This window comes from Delphinapterus leucas, chromosome 4, assembly GCF_059928025.1.
Source record: "Delphinapterus leucas isolate spDelLeu-1000000601 "Yukka" chromosome 4, BTC_Dleu_Yukka2, whole genome shotgun sequence".
Classification (NCBI taxonomy): Eukaryota; Metazoa; Chordata; class Mammalia; order Artiodactyla; family Monodontidae; genus Delphinapterus; species Delphinapterus leucas.
The window spans coordinates 116,638,678-116,657,942 of NC_143132.1; the positions used below are offsets into that span (position 1 = coordinate 116,638,678).

A 19,265-nucleotide genomic window follows, 5' to 3' on the forward strand; every position below is an offset into this window, starting at 1 on the left:
TACCCAGGACTCAGGATAAAACCAAAAAGTAAAAAATAAAGACAAAAGCAAAACCTCAACACCAACATCAAAAACAAGAGAAAAAAACAAGATGAACAAGGACTTGCCTGTTACTGTCTTCTCTCTGCACCTTTGAGTTACTCTTTCGGTCCAACTCACAAGTTTAAAAAGATGACCTTTTAGTTAAAGACGCCCATTTCCAGTTAAAAATAATTCTGCTTCGGACAGAGAAATCCAACCTCCTTAATGCTGCGCACATGGGGTATGTAGGCAGTGCCCTAAATAATGACAGTGCAAAGGTATTCTTTGTATTCCCAAAGAAATAAAAGGCAAAGAAATCTATATGCCATAACGCCATCATTCAAGATGACTCAAGTTCCAAAAAGTCTTCAGCGTAAAGTGGCTTTACTTACTAGGTAGTCCCCAGTAGAATTCAAGACGAAGAGTTCACAGGAAACTAATGTAAACAAATAGGATAAAACTAGTTAAGTCTTTTTTTCCCCTCTTAATTTTCAGAGTTCATATTTCTCCCAGTGTTTGCCTAAATACAACCAGTGTTTGCCTAAGTACAAACAATACCAGCTACTGTTGTTTCATCGATGTGTTGAATCTTTGTCTTCGGCGGGGGGGTAATTAGAGACAGAAGAAGTAGACAAGTTAATAGAATGTTTTTTTAATTGTTTTCTTAAGCCATGACATCTACAATGCCATTAAGACCTAGGGTGACCGTTTGATCCAGTTTACACCTGTGGTTCTCTCAGGTGTCCGGTTGGGATGATAAAGAGCAGCCACTTTATTTATAGCTATGTGAGTTCACCTCAAGGTATCCGTGTCTACACACCTGCACATCTGGGTCACTGAATGTGCCTGCACACAGAACTTTCCCACTGTTTTGCCTTCTGTATCCAAAATAGGATGCAGGAAACAAGTCTGCTTTTTTTTTTTAACTGATTCAGTAGCAGTCACCCAATATCATTATTTCATCTAGACCTGCAAACATCTTCATTATGTGATACATAAATGTCCACAACTTCTTCACTACTTCTTTAATGAACTTAATATAAAAAACTTGATTTAACAGTAGTCAAGTAAGTTGATGATTCATCCCTGTCAGCTATTATTCAAACCCAATGGAATAAAAACTGAAAAGGAGCTCACTCTTGCTAGCGTGTTTGTGCTCTCTCACACACAGACACATTCACACACTTAATCTCATAAAGGTTCAAAATAATATTTTCCCCTCTCTAACTCTGCTAAATACTGAGTGAAATTCATTCTCCTCATGTCAGCCAGCACCTACTGTCTCTCTCATGCTAATACAGAAGGATAACTGTTAAAATATGGGCTTAAGCAGAAAGGAGAGGAACGAATCCACAGTCAGATGCAGCCATTTACAACCCCACTTCCTCCTCTGCCGACCCACTTACTGTGTCCAGTAAGTACAAAGAGAGCTCAGCTGGGCTGGGGAAGATGCTCCTTTCCTAGGGAAGTTGATGCTAATCAGACTTCCCCATGTTTGTTTCTTCCATTTAACAAACATATGGTTTACACAGTCTCTGAAACAATTTGGATCAAGCAATTAGGAAGTTAAACTGCTCAGAAAAAGGCAAATGGAAAAACCACCTTTCCTCGCACAGAGAAGTTTATATGTAGACTTCCTCTGATTGTCTTAGACAGGCTCCAAGTTTACCAGCTGCTCATGAAACAAGCGGCAGCTTTGTGCAAGCAGAGGCTCCTATCAGGCGCAGCAATCAAATCTATACAAGCCTGTTGCTCTGTGGTATAAACAATGATGGGTCTCCCTGTTGAAACCCACTTAAAAGTCCTAGTAGCCTTTGTTGAGATTCCTTTCTTTTCTTAACAAGATAAAAAACTACCAGTAGAGAACAGGATATGGTGGTAAATAAGTACCTCAATTATTCTTCCCTTGGAAGGCGTTCTTTTGTTAAGCAGCTCGATAGTGTTTGGTTCTACTACATGCTACCTAACAGCATGGGCTGAAAACTGATACACCTTTTTGTGAATAGTGGATTTTTTTTTTTTTAGTTAATTTGTTTATTTTTGGCTGCTCTGGGTCTTCGTTGCCGTGCGCAGACTTAGTCTCCAGTTGCAGCGAGCGGGGGCTACTCTTTGTTGCGGTGCGCGGGCTTCTCATTGTGGTGGCTTCTCTTGTTGCAGAGCACGGGCTTTAGGTGCGTGGGCTCAGTAGTTGTGGCACGTGGGCTCAGGAGTTGTGGCTCGCAGGCTCAGTAGTTGTGGCCCGTGGGCTCTAGAGTGCAGGCTCAGTAGTTGTGGCACATGGGCTTAGTTGCTCCGCGGCATGTGGGATCTTCCTGGACCCGGGCTGGAACCCCGGCAGGGAAGATTCTTAACTGTGCCACCAGGGAAGTCCCAACATTGGATTTCTTAAAGTGATTATTACGGAGCACTTTGAACTTTCTCTCCCACAGATTTCTATAAAGGTGGGAATTTTTCATACTGGGCATATATTTATTACTTTTAAATCAGGACAGTATTTACAACTGCATACAACATACATACATTTTTAGAATACCAAAGCTGCATATGTACATACTCAGTAGTGAGTGCAGGGTGACAGACAGCCAGCTCCACTCAGGACTTACTCTGGGAAGGAGGGGGAGGAAGAAGGGATGATGATGAAGAGGCTTTAGGTATACCTGCAGTATTATGTCAGGGCTTTTGTTTAAAAAGAAGAGATCTGACAGTGATGTAGCAAAAAATTTATATCTGTTAAACATGGATGATAGGCATGTTAGTGTTCGATAATTTTCTGTACGTTTGAAATATTTTGCAATTCAAGGTAAAAAAATTTAATAATAAATGCATAGATGTGAAGACTATCATCACTCCACGTGTCTCTGGATGCCTGAGGGTATAGGTGAAGGGACTCTTGGGCAATGGAATTTTTTTGGCCCTATAAACAGCTGATTATTTGCATATAACATCATTGACTGAAAATATAAGGTAAGAGTGAATTCACTAAAGTGGCTGGGTTAAAAAGAAAAAGGCTTTTCTGAGACTTCCCTGGTGGTCCAGTGGCTAAGACTCTACACTCCCAATGCAGGGGGCCTGGGTTCGATCCCTGGTCAGGGAACTAGATCCTAGATCCCATATGCCACAACAACAACGACAACAAAAAGATCCCGCAGACCGCAACTAAGACCCAGCGCAGCTAGCTAAATAAATAAATAAACAAACGAATAAGTAAATGTATTTTCCATATATGAATGAATAACACTCAGAAAATATAATGGTAGAAGTGATCTTATTTATAATAGACACAAAACCCACAAAATATTTAGGATTAAACTTAACACGTTTCTCCTATATGAAGACAGCTTTCAAATACTTTAGGAGAAGGCCTGAATGGATAGAAAAGTTTGATAGTAAAGAGGAATCAATTCTTCCTAAATTAATATATAATTTTACCACCATCTCATTGAAAAAAATCTCAGGATTTTGGGGGGCAGCAAGGCCGGGGAATAGTCAAGCTGATTCTAAAACATCCAGAAAAATAAACATGTAAGAACAGTCATATTGTGAAAGAAAATGAGAGTGGACTAGCCATATGATATATTAAAGACATATTTTAAAGCTACGGTAATTCAAAGACTGAGACTGATAGGTATTAGCTGACAGACGGACTAGTGAAACAGAACAGTGGCTTCACAAATTGACCCCAAATACATCTGAGAATTTACTACATGATATAAATGACATTTCAAATATGTGGAATACTGACGGTTTAGTCAACAAATAATATTGGGACATCTGGAGAAACATCTGAAAAATTTTTAAAAGCTGGCTCCCAATCTCACTCCATAAGCCTGGGTACTTCCTTGGGTCCAAGCCCTGGGTACATAACAGTCATGAAGAAGAGGTAGTGATGGAACAGGTCTTTCTGTGGGGCCTTGTGACCAGGGGGTTGCTTTTATGCAAATACCATCGGAAGGGTTCCCACCTTACCCCTTATGAGCAAACATCATACGTTAATAAGGATGACCAGGAATGAGAAATAGGCTAGATGACCAAGATGGAACCAGGAATATGAAAGCAAAGATGGAGATGGGGAAAACGAGAAGAAGGGTTAGACTATAAAGACCAGCTTTCCTACCCTCCTGCTCAAGTCAGCCTTATCTGTGAGCTGTCTCACCTTCCACCTTGCGTTGCTCTTGAACTTTCTTTCAGAGCCAAAATCTGACAGATTGGAAGGAGAACTTCCAATTCTTCCTTTTGTAAAAGAGTTAAATTTAAAAGAAAAGATGCTAGTAAGGATTATCCAAAAGAAAACACAATGATTTTCTGGCTCTATCATCAAAAGTAACATTTATTTTTCACCTAGTCGGTAGCTCCTTTTCCATACGCTTTGTTTAAAACATTCACACAGTTTCCCCGTGCTGAAAAAAATCTTTACTTGAATCTGCTCGTCAAAAGACAAACGTCGGGCTTCCCTGGTGGCGCAGTGGTTGAAAGTCCGCCTGCCGACGCAGGGGACACGGGTTCGTGCCCCGGTCCGGGAAGATCCCACATGCCGCGGAGCGGCTGGGTCCGTGAGCCATGGCCGCTGAGCCTGCACGTCTGGAGCCTGTGCTCCGCAACGGGAAAGGCCACAACAGTGAGAGGCCCGCGTACCGCAAAAAAAAAAAAAAAAAAAAAAAAAGACAAACGTCTCCTGAGCTAGCAGCTGCCTGTGTTTTCTGCCCACATGCCAGTGAAACTGCTCCCCAAAGCCATGGCGGCCCAACACGCTGCCAAATCCAGTGAGCGGATGTCACCACTTTCATCTACAGAACTGGATGAGGCTGAGCACCTGTGACATCCTGAAACTCTATCTTCCTCTTCTAATGCCTTCTGCAACAGTTCTAAGTCATCCTTTTTTACGGCCATTCTCTAAGATCCTCTCCTAGACCCTCCTGCTTTTCTCTCAGGGATTTACAACGACTGCCATTTTCCCCATGTGCAGATTCACAAAAGTCCGTGGGGTTTTATAAAATCAAAGAGATCCTTCCCATTTCCCTTCAAGACACGTACAAGAATTCTTCCTCTGCAGATTTCAACTTGTTTCTCTTCCCCTTCTGAAAACATGACTGCTAAATCCCCACACTTGATCTTGTGCTTCATTGAGAATGTCTGGTAAGAATCCCAATTCCATCACTCACTCGCTTTGTGATCCTGAGCAAGTTACTGATCCTGTCTGTGTTTTCTCATATGTAAACTGGGAATAACAATACCCATCTCTTAGGATTGCTGGGAGAATTAAATGAGATAATACATTTATTATCTTTTTTTTTTTTTTTTTTGGCGGTACACAGGCCTCTCACTGTTGTGGCCTCTCCCATTGCGGAGCACAGGCTCCGGGACACGCAGGCTCAGCGGCCATGGCTCATGGGCCCAGCCACTCTGCGGCACGTGGGATCTTCCCGGACCGGGGCACGAACCCGCGTCCCCTGCATCGGCAGGCGGACTCTCAACCACTGCGCCACCAGGGAAGCCCCTATCATCTTTTTGCATGTAGAGCTTTTACAGTCATGCCTGGCTTACTGTCAGTAAATGTTATTAGCTATTATATCAAATCTTCCTGCAGAACATCATGCCTTTAAATTGCCTGGCATTTTGTTAAAAGCCTAAGAATTATAGGTGCTTTGCAAATGAGTGAGCGGACTAAGCATAATTAGAGCTAAATACCTGTGTCAAGAAATTCATAATTTGGCAGGGGCTCTGACCAGCAAAACAAGGCATGATATTTACCCAAAACCTGATTTCAAACAGACTTATTTGCTCAGCTCCTCAAAATAATTCTGAAGACTAACAAACATGCCACACGCATGTTATGAACATTAACCTACAAGTCTTTGTGAACAGTTTTCATTTCTCTTAGGATGGAACACTGCATGGAATTGCTGGGTCATATGGTAAACTGCTTAACTTTTTAAGAAACTGCAAGACCACTTTCCAAAGTGGCTGTATCATTTTGAATACATTCTCACCAGCAGCGGATTAGGGCTCCAGTTCCTCTACACCCTCACCAACACTATCTTTGTCTTTATTATAAAGTCACCCTAGTGGCTGTGAAGTGGTACCTAATTTTGCTTTTAACCTTCATTTCCCTAATGACTAGTGATGCTCAGCACCTTTTCATATACAAAACCATTTGGAGATCTTTGCTGAAATGTCTATTCAAATTTTTGCTTACCTAAAAATTGAGTTGGGGGCTTCTCTGGTGGCGCAGTGGTTGAGAATCTGCCTGCCAATGCAGGGGACACGGGCTCGAGCCCCGGTCCGGGAAGATCCCACATGCAGCGGAGCAACTGGGCCCGTGAGCCACAACTACTGAGCCTGCGTGTCTGGAGCCTGTGCTCCGCAACAAGAGAGGCCGCGACAGTGAGAGGCCTGTGCACTGCGATGAAGAGTGGCCCCCGCTCGCTGAAACTAGAGAAAGCCCTCGCACAGAAACGAAGACCCAACACAGCCAAAAATAAATAAATAGATTAATTAATTAATTAAAAAAAATTTTGAGTTGGTTTACTTTTGAGTTTTAAGAATTCTTTATGTAATCTGGATATAACTCCTTTATCAAGTATGATTTGAAAATATTTTATCCCAGTCTGTGGTTTGTCAATTCATTTTCTTAATGATTTTTTTCCTATTATGTAAGTTTCAGGTGTATCAATACAACCACTTTACAGCACAGCCAGCTTTTAAAAGACTTTTAAAAGACTAAAGACTAGACTTCCAAAAAGGAAAAAAAAACAAAAAACAAAAAAAACATGCCATACGCTTCCTATTTCATTGTTGAGAAAATAACAAATAGTGGAGAAGAGGGTCACATTTGTTGGTAAAATAAGGATCTGTTGTGATTCACTGACACCAAGAATGATGGCCAATAATCCACAACAGGACCAGAAAGCCCCCATTCCTGGCACCACAGATCTCCAGATTCTCCAACCTGGAACCTCCCTGGCTGCCACAGGACATCCTGAACCCATGGTCCTTGACAAAGAGGAGATGGGCAGGTCCAAGAGGCTGTCTGACATTACTGAAGCTTTCTCTCTGGCATAACCAGAATTAAGCAAGCTCTGAAGAAAAAGTAGGCAGCTTCTGAAGCTGGTGACTCCAAATTACGGGAGTAATCCCCACACTGCAATCCAGGTTTATCTCCACTGACCTCCTTGAATAAAGGGAAAAATATACTGAATTCACTTTTGTCAGCCACAAAGTTATAGTGTCTCCTAATCGGATATGGGTGATGTTACAAGAAAATCACTACTACAAACATATACACATGACTCATAACAATTTATAAAAGATTAAGAGTCGATCAATGGTTATCTCTCACTCACTTGCCATCTGACGTGGGTTCTTGATGGGGGATGGGAAGGGAGAGGCATGGCATTAAATGTAATTATTCCTAAGGCCATATTTCAGAGGCCATAATCCAGGTTTGTCCTTGGAGTGCACCAAACCTTCAGCTGTGTAGCAGTGGCTTAAGGTTTCAAACCATTTTTTTAAAACAAGAAAATATTCTAGAAGCAGAAGAGCAATAATGTGATTTGCGCCAAAACTTTGGGGAGATACACAATACTAGGAATAATGATGATATGCAGCAGGTATCAGTCCCTCAGCAGGGACAATTCACTGTGTTAAGAGCTTTGTGTGCACTATCTCACTTAATTCTCATAGACTTTCCAGGAAGATGATGACATTGTTATCCCCATTTTACAGATGAGAACACTGAGACTGAGGGATTAAAGGCAACTTGCCCAAGGTCACACGGCCAGGATTCTGAGAGCAGTTCTGTCTGAGCCCAGACATTGATACTGTGCTTCTCAGCTGGTGAAGCTTTTGACACTGAATGGCAACATCAATTCTTCTTACAGACACAGAGGAGACAATACTCTTACTACTCGCGATGTCAGGGGATCAAGGGTAGGTGAGGTGGCGAGAGTAAAAGAGAAGCAGGAAGAGGAAAGGGGGCTCTCATTTCTCTCCCACCTCATCTCTCCATCTTGATCTTAGGACCTGACCCAAGTGGTCAGAAACAACCAAGTTTTATGTTCCAGGAATAAAAGTGCTTTGAGTCAGAGTCCTACTGCCTTTTCTTTATCCAAGATATTCAAAGTTAATTTTCCAAGGAAGGAGTTTATTCTGCAGAGACAGAGGGACAATGTCAGGTGGCCTCAGCTTTCTATAATGGGAAAGCTGTCAAAATGGAAAAACTCAAAATGGGGCCAAATCAGGCCGTGACCCTTTCCAGGGAGTCTGCACCGCTTTAAGCTACTGGGCAGTCAAACTACTTAGGGAAATGCAAGTTCTAACTTAAATCCCTGCACTCCTGGTAATGATCAGGTAGAATTCTATTACAGAAAGTCTTTCTTTTAAAACCCGAGGATTTGTAATGTGTCACAGGGCTCAAGTTATGTCAATACACACAATATTTATGGAACTAGGAATCAGGAAGTGGAAAGCTCCTTTCTTGAATATCTGCGGGAAGGAAATGTTATGAAAAGGAAATGCTCTTCCCCACACTCCGACACTAGATTAGCTAAAGGTAGAGAAAAGCTCACAAAAGCAGTTTGGTACCACTTCTAACTTTCTCCCACAACCAGTAAAACTATAAAAATATTCACTTAAAAAAACCTTGCTTTGAAAAAGTTGTTTATCAAAGCAAACAGAAAAGGTGCAAGTTTCTAGGTTATTTTTCCCAATAACATTATAGGATAGCGGAAAGGTGAAAATATTCTAGAAAAATGAAATTGAGAAGTAACAAACATAAATTGTTAAGAGAGAAGGTTTTAGAGTCAAAGACTCAGATTAGAATCCTGGCTTTGATGAGAGACCTTGAAAAGAGACTTTATCTCTCTCTGCCTCAGTGTCCTCATCTGTAAAATGGAAATAATGCTAGGTTGCGGTGATAACTCAATGGTATATTGCATATACACTCTGAGCACAATGAATGGCACACTGTAAAGTGCAATAATATAGGCGCTTATTATCATTATTACTATTACTACTCATCTAACTATAGGGATACCCAAAAACATCATGGCTAGATCATTTGTGGGTACAGAATCCAGGAGAAGAATGAAAGAAACAAATCAGGACACGATTACGTTTACTGGTATGGATAACAAGACTAGACTAGATTTCTGCATTCTTTTGGTACTGTGCCTAACACCCAGACCAGGCCAATCTATCTGCAGCTCTAAGGGCATAGCAGGGCTGACTGGAGAAAAAAACGCACTACCAACAGGATACTCACATGAACCACAGCGGGAGGACTAATACCAGCCAAGGGGAAGTGGGTTCTAAATCTCCAGTCACTTCTGGCTTTTTTTGAACCCACCCCCCAACCCCATTTATCTCAAAGGCAATGTATTAGTTCTTTTAAAGAGTTCTTGGGACTTCTCTGGCGGTCCAGTGGTTAGGACTCCGTGCTTCCACTGCAGGGGGTGGAATCATGGTTGGGGAACTAAGATTTCACAAGCCACACAGAGTGGCCAAAATAAAAACTCCTCCTGTATTCCAAACTACCCATGTTAATTGGTGTTCTGTGGAAAAGAGGGTTTCCTAGTTGTGGCTGGAACTACCTACTATCAAACCACTGCCTCCTCCCCTGCTTCACAGCTAATCTAAAACAACCCTGGCTGTCTGATTCCCCTGCCGTATGCTGCTTTCCCAGCCTCCTTTATAAGGACAAGTTTTGTGAACCAAGACTGACACGTGAGATACAAGAAGTCTTCTGGGCTTCCCTGGTGGTGCAGTGGTTAAGAATCCGCCTGCCAATGCAGGGGACACAGGTTCAAGCCCTGGTCCAGGAAGATCCCACATGCCACGGAGCAACTAAGCCCATGCACCTCAACTACTGAGCCCGTGTGCCACAACTACTGAAGCCTGTGGGCCTAGAGCCCACAAGCCACAACTACCAAGCCCATGCACCACAACCACTGAGCCTGTGTGCCACAACTACTAAAGCCCGTGTGCCACAACTACTGAGCCCGTGTGCCACAACTACTGAGTCCACGAGCCACAACTACTGAAGCCCACAAGTCACAACTACTGAGCCCGCAAGCCACAACTACTGAGCCTCCGCTCTAGAGCCTGCGTGCCACAACTACTGAAGCCTGCGCACCTAAAGCCCATGCTCCACAAGAAGAAAAACAACCGCAAGGAGAAGCCACACACCGCCATGAAGAGTAGCCCCTGTTTGCCGCAACTAGAGAAAAGCCCGTGCACAGCAAGGAAGACCCAACTCAGCCAAAAATAAATAAATAATTTTTTTAAAAAAAAGAAGTCTTCTGAAGACTGTCTGAGAAAGGTTTTCCTCTGCTGATAAAAAGAAAAGCCACTTGAGAAAAAGAGTCCCTTTGGCCAGGCCCTATTCTTCACCCTTGTCTCCTTCCTATGTCTTTGAATGAAATGATGATGCCTGGACCTGCAGGAGCCTCCTGCAACCATGAAGCTACGTGCACAGGGGCAAAAAGTGAACAGAGCACAGTGCAGCTGAAGAATGGGAAGGGGCTGGGTTACTGGTGACCACTGGACCCGGACTGTCCACCCTCGGTCTTCATGTTTGGTGAGAGAGGTAAATGTCTTAATCACTTGAGCCACTGCTATTTGGGAATTCTGTCACTTGTAGCCAAAAGCCTTCCTAAATGATCCAATAGTGAATCTTCCAAGGGGGGATGGAGTATGTAGGGTTTTCCAAATTCACTTGACTTCTTATGTATGTGTGTGTGTGATAATTCAACATTTTTATCTCTTAAACCCTTTTGTATGGGTAGCTCAAAACATCAGTTGACACAATAGTACAAAAGCAAGCTAAAAAAAATAAATAACTTCCTCTATAGAGCACAGTTTTGCAAATACAATCCTAGGTGTTTTTCAGATTGAGGTTACCTGTCATTTATGGATAAGTTTATAGATAAAACTCCAGAAGATGTGAGAAGCCACATGATAAAGTTCCAGACTTGCTTTTACCAAAATTAATTGAAAATGAGTCTATAATGGAGCAGAATACAAAAATCACATGTCTTTTAAAAATAAAAGAGAATTCAAAGAAATTTTAACTTGGGTGTGGAATGGGGGGAGCCTGCCCACTGAGTAATGCAGCCACTCAAATTGTTTATATTTAACCATCTAGATGGATTGGTTCACGTTTGGACAAATATTTATTAAATGGTCATTACAGGCCAGGCACAGTCTCTGCACTGAGGATGCAAAGGTCAACACGACAGACATGAACACATAGTAACACAAATATTATGACAGAGAAAGTGCAGGGTTCTATGGGAACACAGAGCAGCGGAAATCAACCCACTCTAGAGGAATGGATAAGAGCTCCCAGTGGATGTGTGGCAATTAATCTAGGACCTAAAGAATGAAAAGCACTTTGCCTAGAAAAGATTTGGGGTGGAACAGGGTTATGAGGTAGAGAGGGTATTCCAGGCATAGAATGAAGCACGTGCCAGGTCCTGGGGGCTAGAATGCCTCAGTGAGTGCAAGGTGGGACCATGGAAGGGCTGTTTGCAAAGGACAAACTGAGTCTTTTAAAAAGCATACTCCGGCTATGGAATGTAAATGGATGGAGGGATGGTGGCATGAATCCAGCTAGGTGTGTCTTCTGGGCGAGCTCAAGGAGGTGGTACAAGGGCGTTGCAATGTGTGAGTAAAGAAGCTGTTTCATCATGAGTAGAAGACTGGGGATTCGACGGACGGGGAACACAGTGAGGAAAAGGACAAAGCGGGCTTTCAGATTTACTGTGGAGCAACTGGGTGGATGGAAGTGCCCTTTACTAAGCAGGGAACAGACCCTGGAGAAGGAACAGGTTGGAAGGAGACTGGGACGTGAATGTAACCTGAGCAAACTCCAAATACAGCTGTTCATATCACATGACCATGATGACATTCAGAAATCTATGAAAAATGGCATCAGCGTTAAAAAAAAGTGTGTTCTAGAACTAGCTAAGACACTACAGCACATTTCTTCATTCTGTGTTTAAGTGAGGCAGTGGTGATGTGACGAGGAGTACAGGAGGTTGAACTGTGTCCTCCAAAAAATACGCTGAAGCCCTAACCTCTGGTGCTGTCCCATGTGACCTTATTTGGAAATAAGGTCTTTGCAGATGGAATCTGTTAAGATGAGACCATTCTGAATTAGAGTGGGCCCTAAATCCAATAACTGGTGCCTTTATAAGGAGAGGGCGATTTTAAGACACACAGAGACACAGGAGGCAAGAAGGCCAGATGAAGACAGAGGCAGAGACTGGAGTTACGCTGCCACAAGCACCACCTTCGGAGGGGTGTGGCCCTGCCAGTTTCTTGATTGCGGAATTCTGCCTGCAGAACTATGAGAGAATAAATGCCTATTGTTTAAAGCCATCCAGTTTATGGTACTGTGCTACAGCAGCTGTAGAAACTATTACAGGGAGGAAGACTGTTTTTAGCTTCAGAAGAAATTGAAAAGGAAGACCTAAGCCAGATACAAGGCACTGAATGAGACAAGAAGACAGTTAACTACCTTGCAAAGTAAGCGTTTGGGGAGTTTGAGCCTATTTAGGTCTTGAATTCAGTTTTCACGTTTCAAAACCGGGGACAATGGTACTTAATCCAGAAGGTTGTACATCGGGGTGTAGTCTGTGCGCTGTAATGGATAACTAATTATAAGTTATCACTGGGCAAAACTTGGATTTTATAACGTTATTATTCATTAATCTATGAGTACAACATGGCAATCTATTCCTTTTTTATTACAATGTTACTGCTACTGCTGTGACAGGTCTGATAGATTTGCATACCTTCCTCCCTCTGAAGGCAAAGCTGGTTGACGGTTTGCCATCATTCTAGTATAGTGGTTCTCAACTGGGGGACATATGATGATGTCTGGAGACATTTTTGGTTGTCACAACTGGGAGGGAGGCGCCACTAGCAAACAGTAGGTAGAGGGCAGGGATGCTGCGAAAACATCCTACACAGCATAGGGAGCCCCCTACAACAACGAACTGTAGGGCTTCAATAGTGCCGAGTTGAGAACTCTGCTCTGGAAGTAACCAGACAACGTGCAGTCAAAGCTTCAAGTGCCAAGAATTCACTTTCTCATCCAAAGTAGTCAAACCGATCACATATCCTTCTGAAATCTGACAGAACAGACTATCAATACGGTGACTCACAAGCTGTCCAGAGCTAATGGAAACTTTAAACATCTTTTTGATAGTCTAAAAAAGAGTGAAGGGCTTCCCTGGTGGCACAGTGGTTAAAAGTCCACCTGCCGATGCAGAGGACACGGGTTCGTGCCCCGGTCCGGGAAGATCCCACATGCCGCGGAGCGGCTGGGCCCGTGAGCCATGGCCGCTGAGCCTGCGCGTCCGGAGCCTGTGCTCCACAACGAGAGACGCCACAACAGTGAGAGGCCTGCGTACCGCAAAAAAAATAAAAAAAATAATAAAATAAGATAAAATAAAAAAGGAGTGAAAATTCCTGTCCTAGAAGACAGGGGCATGGTCACTAGCCACTCTGCAAGCACTAGCAGTGATACACACACACACTGCAGAGCTGAGGTAGCCACTCATCCCATCCGCCAGCATAAACCATCTCAGCATAAACCATCTGCCAGACTGGAGAAAGAGTAACTGTCCTCCCAAGCGGTCCCTCCCAGTAGCCAGGGAGCCTCCCTGAAGCTGAAAACCAGTGGAGTCCCAGCAGCTAAGCTCCTTGACTGAATCCTAGAATTATACTTAGGCAGTGGGCGGTTGGATCAGTCCTACAGAGCTGGCATACGTAGTTATCTTTCATCTGTACCTCGTAGCCAAGCCTAAGCGATTGCCTTGTTCAAAGCTGCTGTATCCCCTTCATGGCTGTCTCTGGCATGCAAAGCATTTGTAGCTGCCTCCTTGAAGCTATAATAGAAATACGGCTGTGCATACTGTACATTTTTAACCCAGTCTGTTTATCAAGACACTGTGGTCTGCTTGTCACCCTCACCAAATATTCAGGTCATAAACAACTTGAACCTCCAATGCTATTCTCGGAGTCAAGAGCACCTTAGAAATATGATGAGCTAATTGGTAAAGGCAAGAAAACCCCAGTTTTGGTAAAGGCAGTTAGGTACTCAGGGTTGCCCTCTCCATTGAAGCTGTATTTCTTTCTTTTGTTAACACAGAAGTGCAAATATATCTAAGGAAACAAATAGCTCACAGTGCAACATTAAATATAATGGCAAAATCTCCTATGGAGGGCAAAGTACACTGCTAAGTAGAATAGCATATATCTTAATTCTGACTTTCAAAAGTCTGTATTTATTGGGTTCTAGGCAAGTTCAAGAACAAAAGTTGCGGGACTTCCCTGGTGGTCCAGTGGCTAAGACTCCACGCTCCCAGTGCAGGGGGCCTGGGTTTGATCCCTGGTCAGGGAACTAGATCCCACATGCCACAACTAAGAGTTCCATGCCGTAACTAAAGATCCCACATACCATAACTAAAGATCCCACATGCCACAATGAAGATCCTGTGTGCGGCAACTAAGACCCAGTGTGACCAAATAAATAAATATTTTTTTTAAAAACGTTGTTTCTTTTTTTTAAAAAAAAAAAGAATAAAAGTTGTGACATACTGGTTTAATACCCTTAATGTTTTCATCACCATAGCAAAACTACATTTACATTTAAAATTGGCTTGGGGGCTTCCCTGGTGGCGCAGTGGTTGAGAGTCTGCCTGCCGGTACAGGGGACACGGGTTCATGCCCCGGTCCAGGAAGATCCCACATGCCGCAGAGCGGCTGGACCCGTGAGCCATGGCCGCTGAGCCTGCGCGTCCAGAGCCTGTGCTCCGCAACGGGAGAGGCCGCAACAGTGAGAGGCCTGCGTACCGCAAAAAAAAAAAAAAAATTGGCTTGGTACTGTCAACGTATATTTTATCATTAAAAATCAAAAATTCAGTGAAAGCTTTTGGTCCATTGAGACAGAACAAATATTTCAACAGCTGGAAGATGTTAAAAGTCAAGAGTTCTGGCATTTGAAGAGTCATATATAATCACCCTCCTCTAAAAACAAAACATCGCAAAGAAAGCCAAAGAAACATGCTATCTCATAGGAAACCAACAAAACACAAAAATACAAAAATTATAATTCCTCTCCAATCTGTATTTATAAAATTTACTTAGCTACTAGAACTATTTAAACTGTCCCACGTAAGAGAAATAATCTCTTCCTGAAGTTATGGGAACACTATTTTCCTAAGTATGAAAAATAATCATCAGTGTCTTTATGGATGGCTCTTCAGGGCAGACCATACAAAGTTTTCATGTCACCTCGACAGCCGAGCAGCTGAAATAATTCATAATGCAGTCTGATTAAAAGGAGCAGAAAGAAAAGCTCAACCTCTGTTTCAATTTAGTTGGAACTTTCAAGCTAAAATGTCAGCAACTCAGAAGTAGAATTTGAATAAACATTTCATGATAAATTTGGGCATCAATTTTATATATTCACAGAAGCCTGTTTCCATGATTCTCTCTACTTTGTCTAAACTGTACCCCGTGAACTAACTACTACTATTCCTATCATATGTCAGCAATTCAGCCTACCTTCATCGCCTTCATATGTGGAAATAACAAACCACAGATTTATAATTTCATTCTAAGTTCATATTCTAGGGAAGACGGACTATTTATGGAGAAACAGCAGGAAAATATTTTATAATCCAACACATACTGAGTACATTTAATAAAGAATGCTCCCTAGAGAAAGGCAGCGCTAAGGGCTAAGGGGAGTATGTGTATGTGCATGTGTGTGTGTTTTGAGTGGAAACGGTTAGAACGAATGCTGTAAAGAAAAGGCTTGTACAGTATTCCTTCTGGAGCAGGACCTGACTCCACAACCAGAAGTCTAAAGTAAGAGGAATAAACACTCTGCCAACCAAGGGACTGACTTTCTTCCCTGAAGCAGGGAGTATTGGAGTATTGCTAACATCTTCCCAGTCACGGGGAAACTTTTTTCTAAAAAAAAAAAAAAAAAAACTAATCTTTCTAAAGAGTTTCTAACAATCTTTAAGAGCAGTGGATGTTAAATTAAGTTACAAGAAGTGCTAGAGTCACACCCCAGCTTGTTCTCAACCGGAGCAACTTTTGTCTGTTTTATACAAAGGTCCTATGGCAGAAGAACTGTGAAAAATGCTGATCAAAAATATTAAGAGGGGCTTCCCTGGTGGCGCAGTGGTTGAGAGTCCACCTGCCGATGCAGGGGACACGGGTTCGTGCCCCGGTCCGGGAAGATCCCACATGCCGCGGAGCGCCTGGGCCCGTGAGCCATGGCCGCTGAGCCTGAGCGTCCGGAGCCTGTGCTCCGCAACGGGAGAGGCCACAGCAGTGAGAGGCCCGTGTACCGCAAAAACAAACAAAATATTAAGAGGGCTGCCTCCCCAGGGATGTCAAGAGAATCCAATAACATAAACCTGTCAAATGTTTAGAGCAGAGGTTTGCATGCTATAAAAGCCCAGCAGCAGTTGGCTAGGATAATGATGCTGGTAACAATTCAAGTCTTCGCTGTAGAGGTAATTTTAAAAAAATGAAGCACAGAGGCTTGTATGAGTCCACGTGTAGAAACTATACACCTAACATCTCAAGCTTTTAAAGGATGATCACCTCCAACAGGTGTCTGAATTACAGAGTTTCAAAACTGGATGTACAGCGAGCAACGCCACAAGAAGGCTTACCTCTTCTTCTTGGTGATAATGAGCACGTCGTTAAAGAGGAAGAAGTAGACTTGCTGTTTGGACGTCCTTTTTGAGAAAAGCACAGTGTCTTCCACATAGGCTGTCAACTCACCTCTTTTGACCAACCAGCGGGAAGAGGAGACTAGAGGAAAAGGCTACAAAAAGAGAAACACTCAGTACCCAAAGCCAAAGTAAAGTCCTTTTAGGATTATTGAAAGTAAAGTATAAAACTTACATTCAAACAAATGATACATCACTATTTTATATAATAGTGTATATAACAAGTACGTAATAGTGAAATACAGTTAGAGAAGGATAGCACATTCTCCAAGAGAAAATCAGGAAGAACAATTTATTTTCCAATATAAAAAACTATTAAGGCTTCCCTGGTGGCGCAGTGGTTGAGAGGCCGCCTGCCGATGCAGGGGACACGGGTTCGTGCCCCGGTCCGGGAAGATCCCCGATGCTGCGGAGCGGCTGGGCCCGTGAGCCATGGCCGCTGAGCCTGCGCGTCCGGAGCCTGTGCTCCGCAACGGGAGAGACCACAACAGTGAGAGTCCCGCGTACCACAAAAAACAAAACAAAATAAATAAATAAACTATTAATATTAACTTGCCTATATAAAAACTAAAACTCAATCAGAAAATGTTATTGGGTCAACCAAAAGTTATTACCCTTCCATTAACTCTTAACTGAAAAGAAGATTGATAAGGAGTCACTTAAAACTGAAAAGCCTCAAAAGGAAACCTATTGGTATCAACTGAAGTTATTTTAAATATCATAAATCAGAATCCAAACAGATGAAAAAAACATTGATAGCTGCGGTTAAAAAGAGACAAATTAAAAAGTCTGCATTCAATTCATGAACTAAAAAGACTTTATTCAAAAGGAAAGAAAAAACCCTGCAAACGAATGTTTTGTCTATTGATTATCTACTTAGCTGTATTCTGGAGAAAACCTTTGCTTAAGTTTATGGTAGTTTCCCTCATGGAAGTTCATCCCTGAAAGCATCATGCCATTTTCTGGTTGTGAAAATGAACTTCTTTCAGAATAGTCCATCTTACTCTCATAGAAAAGGCTATATTCAAGGAACTGCATACTGTCTTTCCTTTATTCAGTTTACAGTTTCCAACTGGAAAACTCTCAAAACTTCAGAATGATCCTTACCCATGAGAGCTTTTTTTTAAGTTACCAGAAATGCTTACTGCCAAAAATCTGATTGAAAAAACGACATTCATAAAAATAAGCAAAAGTTCTTGGACACACAAAAGATAACTCTAGTAAGTGTGGTGCAACCAAATGTCATCCATTTCAGGGAATAATGATTAAAAATAGCCAAAGGAAACTGAGGATATTAGGGAGGAAATAAGAACGCTAAGAAAGGATTTCATATTTTTTTAATTTATAAAGGACGTTTATAAGAAGGTTGCTCATCAGTTATATACTATTTTCCTGAAGATTTAACAAGTAAGATGAAACAGTATGGCTGATCTCAAAATTTCAAAACTGGCTATTTCAAGGAGTTCATGTAGTTTTCAGCCTCCAAATCTCAAATCAGACTATGGCTGAGACTTAAAAGGTGACAGAGAGGTTGCTTAGATAACTCAGGAGGACCCCACCAGCACACACAAGAGGTCACCACAAATAGTCAGAGTCAGGTTAGGTCCTGCCACAGGGCTGCAACTACTGGGAACGCACTGCTATCTTGTTATTGCGTGTATAGGATAAACCAATGACAGTATTATGTAATGGCACCCTATGACTGTTCTTAGTTTAGAGGACGGGGAAGAAAGTTTTTTTAACTCTTGGTCTTTTTTTTCTTTTTTTAATTTTTTTTTTATTTTTGGCTGTGTTGAGTCTTCGTTGCTGTGCACAGGCTTTCTCTAGTTGCTGTGAGCAGGGGCTACTCTTCATTGTGGTGCGTGGACCTCTCACTGCGGTGGCCTCTCTTGTTGCAGAGCAGGGGCTCTAGGCACGCAGGCTTCAGTTAACTCTTGTTCTTAAAACAGATTGAGTTTTATGAACACCTCATACTCCACTGGGCAAAAATAAATTTCCAATGTATATATAAAATTGACAGTGGCTTGCAATATGTCTATGCTTCTTTAAAAAACAAAAATCTGATACTATAAATGTTTTTTGTTTCAGTTTATTGTTGAAAGATTAAACTCATTCAGATGGCTTTCTTTTAAGAAGAAGCTATAAAAATAACCAAAATATTTAGAAGAATCACAGTAGCCCAAATTGCTCCTAAGTGAATTCCCACAGTTTAGAAGCTTCGTCTAAGACTAGAATCCAGGTGTGAATCAAAAATAAGAAAAGAGGGCTTCCCTGGTGGCGCAGTGGTTGAGAGTCCGCCTGCTGATGCAGGGGACACGGGTTCGTGCCCCGGTGGGGAAGATCCCACATGCTGTGGAGCGGCTAGGCCCGTGAGCCATGGCCGCTGAGCCTGCGCGTCCGGAGCCTGTGCTCAGCGACGGGAGAGGCCACAACAGTGAGAGGCTCGCGTACCGCAAAAAAAGAAAGAAAAATTCATGAACAAAA

General features: G+C 42.4%; 1 protein-coding gene across 15 annotated transcripts in view; it reads right to left on the reverse strand.

The window, feature by feature from the left end:
• ARHGEF26 (Rho guanine nucleotide exchange factor 26) overlaps window positions 1–19,265 on the reverse strand; it is a 279,113-nt gene that overhangs the window by 154,380 nt on the left and 105,468 nt on the right. For 12 of the 15 annotated variants that reach the window (XM_089910975.1, XM_089910976.1, XM_089910973.1 and 9 more), the window contains one exon: window positions 16,722–16,876. In XM_089910975.1, coding sequence (XP_089767101.1) covers window positions 16,722–16,876 — 155 coding nt within the window. Of the gene's footprint in view, window positions 1–413; window positions 14,873–16,721; window positions 17,242–19,265 lie in introns of those variants that run through there. The other 3 variants (XR_016393100.1, XM_089910983.1, XM_089910982.1) reach the window with 3 other exon arrangements.